We start from the raw sequence: 16,139 nt of genomic DNA, 5'->3' as shown, positions 1-16,139 counted from the left end.
GAATTATAGCAGTTAAGGCATTATGTGCGCGCAACCGTTTTGTTTTCCAAATTTCATCTATTGGCGCACGTAAATCAAGGAAAGACAAAAAATACTTTCCATAACTGCTCTAGTACACGCTATCAACTCTCATATCATCATTATTTCGTTCCAAAACTTTCAACTTCCTCTGAACTTTCTGCTGCGATCCTCAAACACAAATCTTCATCTCAAATCATCAAAAATCTCAAAAACTTCAACAAGTCCTTTGTGAAAATGTCTCAATCTTCCGGTTCCGCTCAGATCAAAAACAAAATTGCTGATACTGTGAAAACAAGATCAAAGTCTAAGAAGGAAGGAACAACTGTTGTGGTAGATGCGATGCCTTTATCAAGTATTCCTGCAACTACTTCTAAGAAGAAGAAATCTGCAAAATCCACTAAGAAAGTAAGTGAATCGTCTCCCTCAATCTCTATTAAGTCTGATTCTGTTAGGTCTAAGAAGAAGAAACCCCAATCTCCCATAAAAAGGGGTTTGAGCATGTCTGATCTATACTTGAATAAGGATCTTTCTGAAACTGCGAATGTGGAATCGCATGATGTTGCCTCCGGCAAAAATGCGAATGTTGAATCGTCTGTTAAGTCTGTGTCTGAAAAGGTGAATCAAGAAAACCCTTCTGTAGAGGAAAACCCTAGTTCTGTTGAAACCCTAGGAAAAACCCAAAATATTGCTGAAAATGTTGGTGTGAGCAATAATCCTAGTGTTCCTGAGAGTATGACAGTTCCCACGAATGTCATAACTGATGTTGCTGAAAAATCTCAAGAAAAGGCTGTTGTAACCGATGCCCCAACTGGTGTTGAACCATCCTCTATACCAACTGATGCTGAGAAGGATGTTGAAGCATCCAAAGGAGGATCTAGCCCACATGCTAACACTGCCACTGGGTCGTTTGGCAGTGGATCTAATACTGAAGCTTCCACTGAAGAGGAAGTAAACAAAGAAAGTACCCCTGAAGATGTGGCTGATTCTGAACCAGAAAATGAAGCTGGTGAAGATTCTGAGAAAACCACCAATGAAGAGCAGGACATAGTAGATGTTGATGAAGTCCCCTCTGAAGAAGATCTGCAACCTCCACCTACTCAGAAAGGAATTGGGAGAAGACTGAGAAGCAGGACCACTACACCTGCACCTGCTGTTACCACTACCCCTGCTGTCACCAAGAAAGCAAAGGACACTACTCTGAAGCCTGTCAAGTATGGGCCTAAGAAAAGTTGGAGCAAGTCTATACCTCCTCCTGAAAAGAAAAAGGGTGTACTGAAAAGAAAGAGTGCACCATCAAGTGACTCTGAATTTGAAGCTGAAAAGGATGACTCAAGCATCAAGCCTCCTGCTAAGAAGGCTATGTCTGCTAAGAAGGCCATGCCTCAATCTGTTGCTCCTGACATTGAAGACTTTCCTTGTGACAATGTTTCATTTCATCTTCCATCCTATGCTCAACGATGGGGAATCATTTGCAAACGAAGATTGGCTCTGGAAAGGGAACTAGGTAAAGATCTTCTGGAATGTGAAGAGATTGTGAGTTTGATCAATGATGCTGGATTGATCAAAACTGTGTGGGGCTTAGGCTCCTGCTATGAGAAGCTGGTTAGGGAGTTTGTTGTCAACATTCCTATAGGTTGTGACAATCCCTTGGACAAAGAATTTCAGAAGGTATTTGTTCGAGGAAAATGTGTGACATTTTCTCCAAGTGTGATCAACAAGGTGCTAGGTAATGCTGATGATCCTCACCCTGACATAGATGTATCTGACAATGTGGTCTGCAAAACTATCACAGCTGAAAAGGTGAAAACCTGGCCAAAGAAGGCGAAGGTACCTGCTGTCAAGCTAACCCAAAAGTATGCCATCTTGAATCGTATTGCATCAGTCAACTGGGTTCCTACAACACATGCATCTGATATTGCAACAAATCTGGGTAAGCTCATTTATATGATTGGTACTGGTACTAAGTTTAATGCTGGTCTATATATTTTCAATCAAGTTGTGCAGCATGCTAAAACCTCTGTCACCAAGCAACCCATTACATTTCCAACCTTGATCTGTGACATCATCTTGTCCCAACACCCGAATATAAGGCATGAGGATGAGTCTGCTAAGAAAAGGGCAACTCCTTTGTCCATTCATCAGAAGCTGCTCAGTAAACAGCATGCTCCAGATATTGCTGGACCATCAAATACTGCTGCTGACACTCCTATGACAAGGAAGGAGATGATCGCTATGCTGGAAGCAAACTGTAAAGAGCTAGATGAAAAGAAGTTGCAGTTTGAAAGGATGATACATGCTCTCAGGGTTGAAGAGGCTGCAGCTCAAGCAGCTGATGCAGATGATGATGATTCTAGTGGTGGAGAAGAAGCTGACTCAGATACTGAAGGAGAAGAAAGTGATTCCTCCCCAAGTGCTTCTGTGTAATTCTGATGTTTTCTCATTTGGATTTTATCTTTTTTGTTTTGCATGTCTGTGGGCTGAGCCCTGAATTTAGCACCTAGTGTGCATGGTTTGTAATGTTTTGTCTGCACTTTATGTTCTGCTACTATCTGCACTGCGTTTGGATATTTTTTATGCAGTTCCCATTTTGTCTATTTTGTGGCTAAAAAGGGGGAGTAGTTATTGTATGCCATATTAGGTTGCTGAGGCTTGTATGTGCCACCAGATGCTGGATCATCTGAATAACCCTATGCATGAATTAAGGGGGAGTAACATGATCCTGGTACTCGATTCTACCTTTGAGGGGGAGCAATATTTCCTGCTTAGCACACAATGTGCTACTGCATGTTGAAGCATCATCTGTTCCTGAGAATTTATTTTTCTCAGCTTTGAGGGAATTTATTTTTCCCCAGTGTTTCTTTTATGAGAATCTTATACTCTCTATTGGCAAAATTCCTGTGAGGCTCTTGTGCTTATCCTTCCGCTGTTGCATGCCTCTGAAGGTCTAAATTGATACATATTAAATATGCTATTTTTATATGAGGGGTTATTAAAACAAGCATGTTAAATTGATCTACTTTACTTCATGACTGTGTGCCTACGTTGAGTTGAAGAAAGGTAGCTTGTGTATCTCTCTAGAAAGGTTGAAATAATCTTAGGATGTTTTAGCCAAAAATTGCCAAAGGGGGAGATTGTTGGCGTTGTATGGTTGGCCTCATTTTGCTAAAACATGTGAATCCTCTTGATGTGGAACTACGCGCTTCCACCATCCAGTATAAGCAAGATGTTCGGTACAATGCTTCAACATTGGATACCACATCCAGTAGGCCGGGCCTGTGTATGTTGAGATCTCGCGCCTAAGTTCTATTTATGGAATCCACAATAAATGGTCGTTTGTGATAAGGAGCGTTGTCACGCATAATTATTAATGGATCTCGTGATCAAGTGTTGCTTGTTAATCAGATCTTCAAGTTAAGGAAACAAAACATTTGAATTAAAGATTATTTCTTGAAAGGAACCATTAATCATGCTGAGCTATTGAAGCCTAAATTGAAGACCTAGCCTGAGCTCGTGAAGGTTATTTAAAGAAGGTTGACTCCATTGTTCAAACAACTGAAACCAGAATTGAGTCTTACAAAGCGTGAGTTTAGGTTTTAGTATTGTGTTTATTGTGTTCTAAGTCTTGTGTTGATTTCCCACTAGACTAGGAACTGTGTGTTTGTGCATTGTAATATCTCTGGAGCTTCTAAGCAAGGAGATAGTGTGTGTATACCATTCCAAAGCTTTTAAGCACGGAAGTGGTGTGAGTATTTTATGAAGTGTATCTTCACATATTATATCTAGTATTGTACGATCACAGTGGCTGTGGTCAAGAGGAGGTGAGCGGAGGTTCTCATACCTAGGTGTGTCTTAGGTAGGATATAACACGGGTGGTGATTAGGTGAGAAGTCATAAACGGGAGGTTTATTGAGGGCTTCAAACTAATACTATCATAGTGGATTCACTCCTGGATTGGTATCCCCCAGAGTAGGCTTATGCTGAACTGGGTTAACAAATTACTGTGTTAATTTTCTTTCAGTATTGTTTAGTTTACTATTCCTTGTGTATGCGCTGTTGGATGTTGGATCATTGATTCACGCATTAAAAGTATACTATAGTGGTGAAGCGTTGAGTACAACATCTTAATACTAGTGTGCCAGAATTTCAGTATGGAACGTCAAGCATCGGGACGTTAAACAAGCGCTGGTTGGGAGGCAACCCAACGGTTTCTAATGATTAATTGTTTTGTTTTGCAAGATGCAGGTAGGTACGCAGCTATTAGCAGCAAACAGAGCAGGAACAGAGCACTGATGAAGTGAACTACGCTGGGGGCGTGGTACAGTCACGCGCGGCGTCGTGTAAGTGCAGGAAAGAGGTGCCTCTGGAGTATTGGTCACGCGCCGCGTGATTGCTTCCTACGCGCGGCGTGATGCTGGAAGTGGATAAGTGAGCTCTCTGACTAGTGACCACGCGCGGCATGGTACCTTTCACGCGCCGCGTGACCAAGGCAGAGAGGAATGTGGTTTGCTAAGGTTATCACGCGCCGCGTAAATAGAGCTACGCGCGGCGTGACAGAGTCAACTTGACCGTTTAAATCTGGTCAACATGACCGTTGGATTTTTGGGGCCAGAGAGAAATTTTGAAATAGATCACGCGCGGCGTGGAGTAAGTCACGCGCGGCGTGCTCAGGTGACTCTGTTCTGATTATTTAAACTCTCAAGTTCTAGCTAAAGACTCACCATTCATCAAGGTTCAGATTCATCTGCTTGGTTTTAGGCTTCAGATCTATCATTTTCACTTACGTCCTTAAGTGCGATGTGAAGCCTAAAATCAGTGCAAGTGAATCCAGTAACTTTCATTTCATTCACTCAATCTCATGAGGGTTCTTTCAGGTATTAAGGTATACAGTCTGATGTTTGGTTTTAGGCCTCAGATCCAGCCGGATGATGCGGTTTGATGTTGTTGATTCTGATCTTCTGCTGCTGCTGCTACTGCACTACTACTCTATCTCTATCTTTACTTAATTGTCTTTTATTTGCTTGGTTTGTAATAATATTCTGGTGTTGCTTGGATATTGGCTGGATATTTTAATTGTGTACTCTAAATTTGAATCCTCCTTTGTTTAATTGTGGAATGATTTTTACCTCTAGAGTTTGTTTCAACATTTTGGCATGTTCTTTCTAGTCACTTGAGTATCAATTACTTGATTTTCTCCGTGTGTGATATGTGAAACTTGCAGTGCAATAGCTTGTTGCACTCATGTGATCAAGAGGCAAAGGAAGGGAACGCACACTTTTTGACCGGTTCTTTGGTTCGACCCAACCGAGAGGTATTGAGCCAAACACTCATTTTTCTTCTATGTGTGATATCCACTCTTGTATTGTCTCTCGATTTTGCTTGTCGTCTTTGTATTTGATTGGTACTTTTGTAGCACACACGAGGCATGTTTCTTGGTACCTTTGAGCCTTTCTATCCACCCTTACATGTAATTATCCTTTGCTTAACCAATTTGAGCTGAAAGAAAATATGTTATTTTTGCAAAACCTTAAGAAATTTTTTTTGAAAAAAAAAAGGAATGACTTTCTTGGAGGTTAGGCACCTAATTAGTGGTTGATGCGCATTGCTCACCACTAAGTTTGGGGTTGCTCTTTGGAATTAGCAACAAATAAAGTTTGGGGTGAGGGTACTAGAGAACTTACAAAAAGTTTTGATTTGAAAAATTGGAAAAAATTTTCAAAATTTGCAAGGCAAAGAAGAAGAGAAAAAGAAGAAAACAAAAGATGAATGAATGTGAAAGGAAAATAGAAAAGAAATGCAAAAAGAAGTGATAGCCTTGAATTCAAAAGAATTGCAAAACTTTGTTTGATGTAATGAAAAAGTTCTCTAGTCCACTATAGTTCAAAGGAAAAGGGGGTTTGGTTTATGAAATATTTTTGACCTTAGGGGGATCTAACTCCAAGTTTTTCTACTACTTATCCAAAAATGTCACCATCCACCCTAGCCAAGCCACGTTATAACCCTAAAAGTCCTCTAATGTGTGTGCACAAAGTGAACCGAATGAATTCTTAGATTACTTGCAAAATTATTGTTGACTTGCATTGATGTGTTGATTTGAGTGAATTACCAAAAACTGAAGAGTGCATGTGAGTAGTGTGATGAAATCATAGAGCTTTGGTCGAAAAGTGTGAGCTACTTGAAAATGCCTTGCGGGAACAATTGTACAATTGAGCATTGTTTGCAGGTGGATCATTGATCATCAGGTGAGTCTCACGTATGTATGATTCGAGTGAATTTAAGGAAAATGCCAAGGTCTTGACACAAAAGCTTGAGGTAAAAGTTGTTTCCTTGAAGACAAGGAAAGGTTCAAGTTTGGGGTTGTGATGACAAATCGTCACACTCTCTATTCCATGCCTATTTTAGCAACATTAGATACATTTTAGTAGGTTTTTAGCAATAAATATGAGAGAAATCTAACCATTAGCTTGATTACTTATTTTGCAAGAAAACAGGAAAAACTGCAGGAAATGAAGGATTTTCACTACGCTGGGGGCGTAGCCTATCACGCGCCGCGTGATGGAGCTCACAGGGAGCCAAGATTTCCACTCTGATCACGCGCGGCGTGATACTTGACCACGCGCGGCGTGAAGCTTTGTTCAGGAACTGGGTTGCTCTCTGACTTGATCACGCGCGGCGTAGCTTTGACCACGCGCGGCGTGAAGTCTTGATTGAAGAAGAAGTTTGCCTCTGACTTGATCACGCGCCGCGTGATTCTGTTATCACGCGCGGCATAGTGATGGAGTTGCAACCACGCGCGGCGTGGTAGATCTGGCGCGCAGCGTGGTTGCCTTCTGTATATATATTTTCTGCATAATTCTGTTTTGGGGTTGGAAAATTCTGCAAAATTGGACTACATTCTTGTCTTGGAACTTGAAGATCGTGATTCAACACTCCAGTGGAGAGCTCCAAGCGCATCAGATCATGGATTCACAAGCCGTGGCGATGAAGCGAGGAAGCGAACGAAGAACGATGAGGAGCTAAACTCCTTGGAGGTAGGATCTAGGATAGTCTAGAATGTAGGGAGATCATGTGTAATCTGTTATATGTGTAAGAATCTACTCTTTTCATAGTGATTAATTTGATACAATTCAATGTTTAATGCTTTACAACCCTTCATTAGTGTTGTAATGATTTTGAGTTAAGTCACGTGCGAGAGTATTGATTTAATGTCTGAACTGAATTGTATTGAGCGCTCGAGTGTCTCCGGTCGAGAGATTGAGGCATAGAGTGTAGCGAACGATTGACGCGCGTTAAGATCATTCGTTGTAGGTAGCTTCCGCCCGAGAGATCGGGGGAGTATCGACAACGAATAGAGTGGATTTTGACAAGAGATTGCGATTCACTATTTTGTCGATCTAGTTGTTAACACTTGAGTAGATTCCTATGATATAGTAGATTGCATGTGGTTGAACTATAGACTAGGCGATTCCGATGATTCTACCTCGCTTTTCCATATTGTCAAAGCACATTTTCTAGCAATTCATTACTCAACATACCCCCAATTTATGTGTATTTTCTGTATAATGTCTATGAACACGATGCGACTAGTTTGATCACACAATCCCTGTGGATCGATATTTTTATTACTACGTGATTTTCGTGCACTTGCGAAATTTATCATCAGACACTATGTTTTTTTTTCTTCCATTGTTGTATTGTATGTAAGACTATCTTTTATGTTATTAGTATAATGCTATATAGTATTCTAGGATTAGAAGTAAACAGTGGTTGTGATATTGCTTTCAAGTTTGTACCAATTTTGTTCTCCACAATGTTATTTGGTGGAGTTTCAATTTAGGGAGATTTAGCTAGGTGACATATTGTTTTGGTGTTTTAATATGCTTTGTTAGTTTGAGATGTTTGTAAGACTTTAGTTTTTTTAACATAATTGCAATTTTCTTTTATAATTATAGTGTGTCATACCCTAATTTTGTCCTACCCACTTCACATGCACACTCTCCATCTCATTTTTATTTTATCTTCATTATTCCCACATTCCCTTATTTTATTAAAACATAAAAAAAAAATGTGTTTTTATAAAAGCTGTGTTGCTGCGTCCATCCCCCACCCCTTGTTGTTTATTTTTTATCTTATATTATTATTATTATAAAAAAAACAAAAAAAAAATGAAACAAGAAGGACAGAACACTGTAGCTGACAGCACAGTGCACATTCCCTTTCCTCCATGAGCAGTGCTGCGCCTCCTCCCTACCCTGCTGCTAGCTTCACTCTCTTCTTCAACTTTTCACCAAAACCATGCTGAAACTTCACCAAATTCACAAGCAAGCATGAAGGACCAATCACTTCATTTCTTCTTTTATCTTTGCAAAACCAATTTTTTGGCCAAAGCACACTTTAATCAATACTCAAGATTATCCAATGGTCATGAAGATTGATCAATTGGTCCTATAAATTGAGAAGAAGAAATCAGAACAGAGGGAGAGGCGATTTTGGAGGAACAGAGAGAAGAGAAAAACCAAAAAAAACTCCTCTTTTCATCACTTTTTCCAAAATCCGAAATTGACTAAAACACCTTCCAAACTTCAATCTTCTTCACCCAAAAGCCTCTAAACACTTCCAGTAGCTTGAAACAACAATAAAAACGAAGGAAAACCGTCAAGAGGAGCATACTCAAAGTTCAAAATAGCAAAGAAAAGAGTAGGTGTTAACCCACCAAAACAGAGCTCGAAACCAGTAAGATTCTGAACACTTTTTACTCCTGAATATCATATGAAGCTTTTCCAACCTTTAATTTTGCTTAAATCGCACAAATGTAGATTTTCAAATTTTTGGGGGTTTTAAAGTTTCGAACTTTTTTTGAGATATAAACATCTATTGAAAAATCTAAGTTTATATTCATGATCTACGCAAAATTTCAAGCAAAATCATATACTCATTTGTAATTTTTGACGAAGTTTTGATGTTGTTGTTGTTTGGCCGTGAAGCTTGATGAAGCTTCCATGGCTTTTCTGTTGTTGTTCTTCATCGTGAAGAAGGAGAAGGAGGTTGAAGACGATGACGTGGCGGCACGTCATTCGCTCCCTCCTTTTTTTTAAAACGCGTCCGTTCGATCAATCCAGTGACCGAGATCTGTTGAGTGATTTTTAAATCACAGCCACATGATTTAATCAAAGGGCTCAGATCCATGAAGTCCACCGTGCGCCTCTGTTCTTATGCCACATTGGATTCTGTCCTGTTTATTTTATTTGTTTGAACGAAAATCAGATGGGCTGGGCCTGGTGTTGCAGGTTGCTATTGCTTCACCCCCAGTACCCAGTTTCGCACCACCAATTACGTTTTGCTTAATTTTTAGTGCTTATTTATATAAGTGCTTATTCAAATAAGAGCTTATTCACATAAGTGCTTATTTAAATAAGTGTTTATCATTTGGAAATGATTATTTGAGTTATTGATTAATTAGTCAATTAATTAAATACTTGATTAAGTGAGTAACCATTTAAGTTGTTTGATAAAAAGTACTTAAATTACTAAGTGCTTAAATGGTTAAACACTTAAATAAGTGATTGTTAGTTAAGTGATTAATTAATCAAAACCTCTCATGCTTATTTTAATAAGTTCATATTTAATGTTTTAATTTCTTGCTTGAATTAATACTTTCATCTTCAGTTTATTTCTCAAAAGCACTTCATTACTTTGAAAACCCCAAAACTCAACTTTCTCTTAATAAATACGATTAAGCAAAATTGACGAGGTTAACAAAAAGCTTCAATAGGCGCATATATGTATATATTTTGTTTGCTTGATTTGTTTTTTGTTTTGCTTTAATCGTAAAAAAATCAATAAATAGAATGAAAAAGGAAGGGACTGACGTATGACTTTCTCTACCCGAATGGTTCCGAGGCCCTGACGTATGACTCGTGTCTCGGACCATTCTCATTCTCAAACCTTAAAACACAAAAAAATATCTCTTAATCTTTTCTGTTGATTTTGTTAAATCAAATTAAAACGACTTAAGATTAAAAGGATGAAAAAGGAAGGGACTGACGTATGACTTTCTCTATCCGGATGGTTCCGAGGCCCTGACGTATGACTCGTGTCTCGGACCATCCTCATTCTCAAACATTTTCACAAAAATTCATAAAAGCAACTCAACACACTCAAACCTTTTTCACTGCCCTCGCGCGCAGTAAAAGTAAAACTCTTTTCACAAAAACGGGTGACGTTTTCGTCCTTTCTTCGTAATACAAACAATGCTTAAGCCTCCATTGTGCGAGCATACAAGCAGCGTTTAACTAAGAGAATGCGACTTAGACGTCATGCGTCTATAAGCAACCAACCCACAAACATTTTTTACCTTGAACTACGAAACCCTGATTTTCCCATTGTACCTGGAAATACGTAGGAGCAGGATTCAACATCTTGTCGGACACAATAATAAAAAACAAAACCTTTTTTCCCCGCATATATAATCAAATAAATAATAATAAAAACAAACTTTTTCTATCGATGAAGCAAGAAACAAGTAATCAAGCAAATGTTAAAAAACACATTAAAGCAAACAAATATTTCCCTCTAAAAGGTTCCCGTTGAATACAACGGATGTGAGGGGTGCTAATACCTTCCCCTCGCATAACCAACTCCCGAACCCTTTTTCTCTACCCCTCAAGGTTTTCTCGATATTTTCCTTTCCCTTCTTTTGGATAAATAAAATTCGGTGGCGACTCTGTTTCTTTTCGAGTGTTCACACTCGAGGATATTTTTCGCGCCGCGACATAGTGGAGGTGGTGTATACAAAACATGTATATTGGCAAATTTTTATTATTATTATTTTTAAAAAGTGTACCATCTATCAAAAAAAATATGAAACAACAAAATGTCCAAACCTATACCAACGGACATATATCCGTGGGTATAGCCCTCAGGCTAGACCAACGCCGAAAAATGCTGTAGCTATAGGCTATAGCGACGGAAAACTGCCATTGGTATAGCGAGATAAAGTAGACGGAACAAAACGCCCGTGGGTATAGGTTTTATGGCTTATACCAACGGATTTTAGACCTTTAGCAACAGACTTTACCGTAGCTATATGTCAAGTTTCTTGTAGTGACAACAACCTAGTAGTCCTAATCTGAAACCAAAAACATATATACTTGTTGGTGGTATTCTAGAGGTGGTATATATTATAAACTATATTGTTGCATAATTTAGAGTAGGATAGTATTTTTGGGGCCGAATATTCATGTATTTTTCTTATTTCAAATGCATCTCATACACATGAATATATATAGCATGAGTAGTGATGGTTACAACTATCAAAGAGTCACCACTACTAGGTGCTTAATCAATGATTAAACACTCCACTAAGCACTAAGTGCTTCCACTAATAACAATGACAATTCACTCATGTAACTCTTCACTTACATTAGATAATTTTCACTACTTTATCATATTCCACTAACATAAAATCAAATCAGTACATTAACTAACATACTCCCCCTTAATGTGCTGCTCTTTAACTCCCACTGCTTCTCTAAGTTGCTGAAATCTTCCTCTTGGTAGTGCTTTAGTAAAGATGTCTGCAAGCTGCTCTTGTGAACTGCAGAAAATCAACTGCACATCTCCTTCTTCAATCACACTTCGAATGAAGTCACTACAACATTTTATGGCTACCGCAACGCCTAAATTTTTGGATGTAAAAAAACCGTTCTCGTAGAATATCAAAGACAACACTTTTTGTAAACAGTTGCGATAGTATATAGATTTTTGTCAATTGTATGCAACATTAAAAAACCGTTCTTATAGATACCAACAAGAACGGTTTTCTCTCTATAATCTACAACAACGATTAAGAACAGTACTCATATAATTTTAAATTATTTTAATAAAATACGTTTTTCATTGTTTTTTATTTTGTGAAATTTTGTAGAAAAACGTTTTCATAGCCTATTGCAACAAAAACGGTTTTCTATCTGTAATCTATAACAACGGTTAAAATTTGTACTCATATAATTTTAAATTATTTTAATAAATATATCACTGTATAAATTATTTGAAGAAAACAGTTTTTTAATTTTAAAAAGATTTAATTTTACCAAAAAAAAAAAATCCAAAATCACCAACCAAGAACGTGTATTCTTGTAAAAAAAAAAAAAACAAACACCGCATCTTTAACTTCCCCAAGATGAATATATACTGTTTGTTCTTGTTGATTTCATCCCCAAAATCCCAATTGATTCTACTTCTCATCTCGTTTCTTTTTGTCGCAAAAGTTTCTGTTTCAATTTCATCACCAAAATTGATTTCATCCCCAAAATCCCAATTGATTCTACTTCTCAGCCTCATTGAAGGAAACGTGATTCTAGTCTTCATCTCGACAAAACGCTCTTCCTTCCTTTTTCCGATTCTATTCTCGCAAGGTACTCACTTTTTCCTCTCCTTTTTTTTTTTCAAATTACGATGAGAATGGTTTTGCGGATTTCAGTTTTGATTTTATTACGCATTGTAATTTTGAGTTCAGAATTTGGCTATTCATGAGTTTGTGGCTAAACATGTAATTCTGAGTTCAGAACCAACACTTTTATTATACTGTGTTTGTGGTACTTGATTTTATTATACTATGTTTGTTCTTTTAACTATAGTTTGATTAGGACTTTGGTTTTAAAAAGCCTTGTTGATGTTTGTTTGTGATGTTATATAAATTGGCATCATTGGGCATTTACCTTCGTAGTTTAGTAAGAGATTTCAGCTTATTATCAGGCCTTTGTTTTAGTAACTTAAGAGATTTCAGCTTATATGAGCTTCAAAATGTATACATCAATCCAAAATTAGGCCTCGACATTATATGATAGTTTAGTACTTACCACCGTGATAGTGAAAGTGAGGGCAGATGAATCCTTTTCTTCAGTTTCTGTTGACATAAGAGGAAGGTTCGGTCTTTGAAAACCATTCTCTTTCATGCCAACAAAAACTATTCATGATCCAAGTTTAATTCAGGAACCTATACAACACATAGAACTATTAGCACAAATTCTTACTATATAAGATCACAATACTAATATCAAAATACATAAATAATTGCGTGAAAAGGTAAAAACCGGTATTTATAACATACCTCGTCTTGTAGTTTAACTTCAACTGCGGTAGCGCTAAGAAGAATCAAATCCTTCTCAATCTTTTGCAATATGTCTTCTACAATCTGCTCCTGATCGACACTCACTAAGTTTTTAGCCTCTGTCAACTCTCTATTAAACTAGATGTACTCCTCAAACCAGAATCAGCGTATTCATTAATGTGGTACTTAGTCTGCTCTTTAAATTCCCTTCCATTCTTTCCAAGTAGTTCAAACATGACACTGATTGTGAAAAGAAAGAAAAACCAAGTTAATGTTTTGAACTTTCGAAACAAATCGAAGGGTAATGATCATATAGTATATTTATGAAAACTTGATAATTAATTATGAAGCCACACCCAAAACCCAAGCTAATGATAAATTATTTATCATCTATTAAAAATTCCTAAAAAAGCTAATTAAATGAACTTAAGTTATTGTGCAAGTACTTAAGTTACACTACATAATTATAGCTAGGATGCAACTAAGTAATTATATATAAACAATACTTAACAGATCATATTACCTAGTTTAGTAAGAAGAAAAAGTTGACTTAACTTTACACACACACATGTGATCGAGTACAATGCTTTTAGTTATAAATATTAGCAGAATTCCTTAGCTTGAAGTGATGATGTTCATTTTGCTATAATTGCTTAGCCTTTTATGATTGCATTTTGAACCATAAACAGTCCTAACTACTACCATATTATGTATGCTAGATAAAGCTTCAAGACATGATTGAAAACAATGGGCAGCCTTCTTCAGAAGCCTTTCAAAGTATAGTTGGCAAAGAAAAACCTGGGAGAATGCGTTGCCACGGAAGAACCACAACCCTCACGCTCTTGAAAAGAAATGAAGAAATTGAAAAACTTAAAAGAGAGCATGCTGATGAGGTTGAACAGTTAAAACAAGAGATGGAGGAGAAACGTCGTCAGGATAAAGAAGCAATGGAAACAAAAATTCAACACGAAAAGGAAGCAACGGAAAGAAAACTTCAGATTCTTCTTAAAGCCATTGTGAACCAAAACACCGCAAACTTGGATGTGGAGGCTCTGCAAGCTTTGATATCAGCTCCTATAACTGATGCTCCTAATGATAATGAAGTAAGATTGAACTATACTTTGTGCTTGATATACAATATATTATAGTTGTCTTCATAGACATTGGTTAGTGTTTGAAGTGTCTTTGTCTTCGAGAATTTTGAAAAATCGATATAAAGGATTTAGTTATCCTCTTTAACTGTGACTAAAAAATCCATTAGCTTGTATGGGGTGATTAGGCAATAGTCAAGGAAGCTCCGGTTAATATAATTATGTGAGTTGTGAGACTGTGATGCTTAGGACTGTTCATTCAAAACCTTGAACTGAACTGATAATTTAGGACTGTAATGATAATATTCAGAATATTTTTGTATTGAAAAGTTGCTTGTTTAGGACCGACTCTGTTAGTCACACGTTTGAATGTCTAATTCATTGGATATTTTACAAAAAAAAAATGTATTGACTTCTAGATAGTTGATCTGCTCATTGTTTCTTTTCTTTTTACATAGAATTTTAATTATATTACTTTTATTTTGCAGAAGATAAATAATGATGATATCGAAGAAGAAATGAAAGATCATGAAGAAGAAGAAGAAGAAGAGAGCTAGATGTTTATGTTTTTTTAATAGGATATACATTTTGAAGATGTTAGTTTGATGGTGAATGCACATAATTGTGATATACATTTCATGTTAGTTTGATATATGGTGAATGCACATTTGGATATACATTTAAGATGTTAGTTTCATTTTGAAGATGCATGGTCTATTTCATTTTGAAGATGTTAGTTTGATTGTGAATGATTGACAATATTAGGACAACGTTATGTTGATCGATGTTATTATTTTGATATATATGAATGATAATCATTTTAGTTTAATTTGTATGTCTTTTATTATTGGATTATATTGAAATTATTGTTCTTTAGGTCTACTAATATAATAATAATAATTATATTATTATTATTATTATTATTATTATTATTATTATTATTATAAGAGTGATAAAATTAAATTGAAAATATTACTTCATTAAAATAAAATGTTAGTTTTTGCAATGTGCGAAAGCGTTCTTGTAGCTAAGAAATTGTTGCTGTGTTAGATTTTTGATTTGGCAACTGTGAGAAAGCGTTGCTGTGTTAGAAAAACAAGAACGCTTTTTGATTTGGCAACTGCGAGAAAGCGTTGCTGTAAATACAAACCAGAACGGTTTTCATATTGGCAACTGCGAGAAAGCGTTGCTGTATCCAAACAACCAGAACGGTTTTCAAATTGGCAACTGCGAGAAAGCGTTGCTGTATCCAAACAACCAGAACGGTTAACGATTTGGCAACGTCGCGAAAGCGTTGTTGTATCAGAAAAACAAGAACGGTTTTTGATTTGAACACGGCGACAAAGTGTTGCTGTATCAAAACAATCTAGAACGGTTTTATGATGAACAACGGTTGAAAACCGTTGCGGTAGATAAAAGAAAACCGTTCTCTATATTAGACCATTGGCAACGGTTTTAATTGAGAACAGAGAGAAACCGTTGTGGTTGGGAACTTTAAGAACCGTTCTGTTAGGGACTCTAAGAAAACGGTTTCCTTGAAGGGGTTGCCGTTGAAAGAAAAAACCGTTTCGAAAGGCTAAGAGAACCCCTCGGTATAGAACCCCAAAAAACCGTTCTCGTAGCCTATGGCAACGGTTTTTTTTACATTACAAAACGGTTTTTTGGCGTTCTTGTAGAATGAAAATGTTGTAGTGAGTGATGCTTTATGTTAATGTGTCTGGTCCGGCTATGAAAAACAGGATTCTTTGCCATGGCAATAGCTGATTTGTTGTCATAATGAAGCTGGAGACTTCCCTCTTGCTTCTCTCCAATATCTTCCAATATTCTTCTCAACCAAAGTGATTGTTGTGTAGCCAAACCAGCTGCTAAATACTCAGCTTCAGCTGAAGATTGCGCCACAGTATCTTGCTTCTTCGAGC

At 37.1% G+C, this 16,139-nt stretch overlaps 2 protein-coding genes across 2 annotated transcripts; both read left to right on the top strand.

Annotated features, from left to right (window-relative positions):
- Positions 1-255: 255 nt before the first annotated feature.
- On the top strand, positions 256-2,445 carry LOC123886307. The gene has a single exon (XM_045935635.1). The coding sequence runs from the start codon at positions 256-258 to the stop codon at positions 2,443-2,445; it is 2,190 nt and encodes a 729-aa protein (XP_045791591.1).
- Positions 2,446-12,166: 9,721 nt separating this feature from the next.
- Positions 12,167-15,049, top strand: LOC123887524. Its single transcript, XM_045936850.1, has 3 exons — positions 12,167-12,434; positions 13,849-14,232; positions 14,709-15,049. The coding sequence occupies exons 2-3, from the start codon at positions 13,864-13,866 to the stop codon at positions 14,775-14,777; spliced, it is 438 nt and encodes a 145-aa protein (XP_045792806.1). The 5' UTR covers positions 12,167-12,434; positions 13,849-13,863; the 3' UTR covers positions 14,778-15,049.
- The last annotated feature ends 1,090 nt before the right edge of the window (positions 15,050-16,139 follow it).

This window comes from Trifolium pratense, linkage group LG5 (genome assembly GCF_020283565.1).
Source record: "Trifolium pratense cultivar HEN17-A07 linkage group LG5, ARS_RC_1.1, whole genome shotgun sequence".
Taxonomy (NCBI): Eukaryota; Viridiplantae; Streptophyta; class Magnoliopsida; order Fabales; family Fabaceae; genus Trifolium; species Trifolium pratense.
The sequence above is the reverse complement of the archived record's forward strand: the minus strand, read 5'-3'. Positions and strand labels throughout refer to the sequence as shown.

Coding starts and splice junctions, on each gene's coding strand:
- LOC123886307 (XM_045935635.1), top strand. CDS start 256: ATGTCTCAATCTTCCGGTTCCGCTCAGATCAAAAACAAAATTGCTGAT.
- LOC123887524 (XM_045936850.1), top strand. CDS start 13,864: ATGATTGAAAACAATGGGCAGCCTTCTTCAGAAGCCTTTCAAAGTATA. Junction 14,233..14,708: donor ATGCTCCTAATGATAATGAA/GTAAGATTGAAC, acceptor TTTATTTTGCAG/AAGATAAATAATGATGATAT.